This window comes from Fulmarus glacialis, unplaced genomic scaffold, assembly GCF_000690835.1.
Source record: "Fulmarus glacialis isolate BGI_N327 unplaced genomic scaffold, ASM69083v1 scaffold45540, whole genome shotgun sequence".
Classification (NCBI taxonomy): domain Eukaryota; kingdom Metazoa; phylum Chordata; class Aves; order Procellariiformes; family Procellariidae; genus Fulmarus; species Fulmarus glacialis.
Window position 1 is genome coordinate 49,333 of NW_009190507.1, and position 3,513 is coordinate 52,845.

The 3,513-nt window shown below is 38.2% G+C and overlaps 1 protein-coding gene across 1 annotated transcript in view; it reads left to right on the forward strand.

Moving 5' to 3' along the window:
* FAM65C (family with sequence similarity 65, member C) overlaps positions 1-2,690 on the forward strand; it is a 31,197-nt gene extending 28,507 nt beyond the window's left edge. Inside the window, 4 exon segments of the mRNA XM_009585664.1 lie at positions 1-51; positions 315-398; positions 1,370-1,460; positions 2,590-2,690. The exon segment at positions 1-51 is cut by the window's left edge and continues 30 nt beyond it. Of these exon segments, the coding sequence (XP_009583959.1) occupies positions 1-51; positions 315-398; positions 1,370-1,460; positions 2,590-2,690 (327 nt within the window).
* Positions 2,691-3,513: the final 823 nt, after the last annotated feature.

The window sequence follows — 3,513 nt, forward strand, 5'->3', positions numbered from 1 at the left end:
GCCACATCCTGCCTCTCCCGTGCAGCAGCAAACAAGAACTTTAGGGAAAAGGTAAAGACTGCAGTTCTTACCGGCTTTTCTAAATAGCTGCTGAAATATGTGGAACTTGTTTTATCCTAGAATAGCACTATTCTCCTCTCCATACTTCATTAATCTATTAACTAGAACCTAAACTACATCAGTGCTCAAGTGACTTGTCTATATCCTTTATTCGATTTCAGATAGGTAAAACAGCACTTATGTCAGTCTGAATTTGAGTGCTTGGTTATGCTTAAGTTTATAAAGCCTTTTTTTTTCTCTTTTTTTTCATTCAGGCGCTGTTTTTTTACACTGATGTTTTAGCTGACTGTGATGCAAGACTTCAGCAAGCTGCATGTTTGGCTCTTAAAAACCTCAGAGTAAGTATTTACAGTTTTACTTTTGCTGTGTGTGTCTGGCCAAAATTGCTGGATGCAAAAGTGTATCTAGCTTTTTTTTTTTTTTTTTCTTTTAAGCTGGTAGGGTTACTTGTTCAGCTTCCTTCTATTTGGAATTAATGAATTCTTTTGGCTGCCAAAGTTCCAAACTATTAAAGCTATTATTCAAAAGGCAGCAGGCAGAGGGAGCTGCAGGCATCTTGGAGTATCTCAATTTGATCTGACAGGCACAGAACAGTGGCAGAAAGGATGTTTTCAAACTTTTATAGAATTGTCAGTGGTGAAGGACAACAGACACTGTCTGACTGGGGAACACTTAGCATGTAGAAAAATGAGCGACAGTTAGCCATATATGGAGTCAGTTCTAAAGCTTTAACTATAGAAATTTATAGTTAAATCCGTTCATTTTTTTAACAATTGCTGATTATAGTCAGAAAATAAAAGTAATATTTGCATTGCTATTATAAGAAACTGTCAGAACAAATATAAAGCTTTCCAACAGCCACAAGTCTGTAACAAGTTAGTTTGCACACAAGGGATTATTGTGAGTACAGTTTCTACAAACACATAGTCACAAGGTAGGCCCAACAAATCAGTCTTGTTCTCAAAGTCAGATTTGCGAAGCAACTGTTGCCCTTGTACAACCTGCATTAACTCTTTCAGTGAAGGTCCTGATTGGGTTATGCAAATTTAATGGTACTGCAGCAGTGACCTGTACCCTAGAACTTTTACACTTTTTCATGCCCTAAAACAGGAGAGAAAGTAGCAGAGGTGAGATCATGCTCAGAAAAATTAACTGCAAGCTGATATGTTGGGGGAGAAAAGAAAGGTCACAATAGAATTCAGATACAAGAAGAGATGGGAGTTAGTATGTATGTGTTTACCTTGCAAAAAATGTGCATCAAAACGCTTACTGAAAAGCTGCTGTTGCAAATTTTTCTTTTCTCAAACAGGGTGTTGAGAGTATTGAGCAGGTTGCCCACCTGTGCCAATCTGAAACAGAGGAAGTCAGGAATGCAGCCAGGGAAACAACGCTATCCTTTGGTAAGTCTTTCATACAACTTTAAAATATAGATTCTGAAAAAGTAATGTGAAATAGTGCAGAACCAGAACAGGCCTGACGTTCAGCCTGAACACATCTAGGACAACGGAAGTATTTCACGAACAGCTATTTCATACCATTAAGATAAACTTTGTATCGCATATAATAACCAAAGGCTGCCATTAAAGTTTGTAGAATCAGACCAGGGAGATTACTGTAGGATAAAGTGCTTTAAGAACCACTAAACTTTTTAGAAAGGTGGCAGATAAGTACTGAAAGTGCTGACAGTGCTGCTGGAGTACTTCTTAATAGTAGTACTGGCATCAGCAATTTTCTCCTCCTGGATTTTGTAAAAAGGACATTTGAACCTGGCAGATCACCGTAAAGCCTCTTCTAGCTCTGAGATTAGCTAAGCTGATTTAAAGATCTTTTATATATATCAGAACAACAACATACTCTTCAAGTCTGGTAATCTTTTCTAACCTACAAACTGACTAGTTACTTCTAATTTTGATGTTCCTATTCTTCTTCAAATGGTTCTACTCCAAATACTGGAGGGGTAAAGAGTACAAACAAAATGGTTTTATACTGGTTCATTACCTGTTACTTCACCTGAATTCAGTAGATCTACAGTGGAGTTGCTAATGAAATGTCAGTGTTCCCGATTTGCTACCATCTACTATTTGTACTGCTACTGAGGGCAAGGGAGAATTGCTTAGCTAAATATCTTAAGTGCACAGCTGCTAGAGAGGATGTCCAGTCATCTAGGAGACAGTAATTTCCCTGTTTTGTTCTTTCTAAAAATACTTTGGTTCATGCTTAGTTCTGGGGATCTCCAGCCTTGCTCCACAGAAACACTCAGATTCACATGTATTACAAAACAAGTTTTCCAACTGTGATGCTCCAAATCGTTGCTCATGTGGAAATGTTGACAGAAGGCCTGATTTTCCATGGTGGCTTCTAGCAGTTTTTGGAAGACAATTCCCTTAGAGATGTGTTTGTCACTATCGAGAGTTCTTGTTGGTTCCAAACAAGGTCACAACAGAAGTAGTTCTAGAGTATCACATTTCTCAGGGTGTTTCTAACTGCTTGCTCTTCCTCAGCATGGGATATATTTTTCTTTCTCCATAGGTGAAAAGGGGCGGCAAGCCTTTGAGAAAATGGACAGGATTTGCTGTGAATTAAGAGAAACTGTACAACAAGAAGCTGAAATTGAAATCACAGTATTTTAGTAGTTGGAATATGAGGAGCTGAATCATATTGTCCTCACAGCCACATATGGGTACCTGAGGATTTTGTTTTGTTGTTTATCAGTGTCTGGTTTACTTATGCCCTGCTATAGACATGCTGCATACTGACAGAGTACAGGTTTATTTCCAAAAGGGGGAGAGTTTGCAGTCTACACTGAGTAGACTGGAATACATTTTCTCACTGTCTCTCAGCACATGATGAAATACCAAGTGCTGGACAAAGAAAAACTAGGATCTCTTAAAATATGGAACCAGGTTGTCACTTGAGTTAAAATCCCCATCTCACTGGATTATCTGTCCCTGCTTAACCTGTAAGTCAAATATGATCTATTTTCCCATGAAGTATTTTATTAATTTGGTATTTCTCAAAGAAAAGAGAAATGATCACTCTCCAACAGTCCCTCTGGAAACTAACAGACAACAGATCACTTACATCAACTGCCACATACATTAGGAAAAAATCTAGAGGGATCGCTTGGTGGTTTCCTTTTCTTGTACAATTTAGTTGCAGAAGGAAAGCTTGTCACTTCAAAAGCAGATTCCTTCAGAATAATTGCAGCCTAGGAGAGGTTCAAGCAAGGACTGACAAGGATATGTAGTGTGTGTATCCTCCGCAGTTTAGAACAGGAAGGTATGTATTTTATTTGCCATGTGCAGGTCTGACTGACATATGGACAGCTCTGTGTAAGTTGGTGGTGTTTGTTTTTTTTAAATTTATTCATTTAGCCATAGATCAAGACTTCTCATAATCATACACCCATTGTCAGGCTCCTTACTCAATGCTTATTTAACTTAGTAGAGGGTA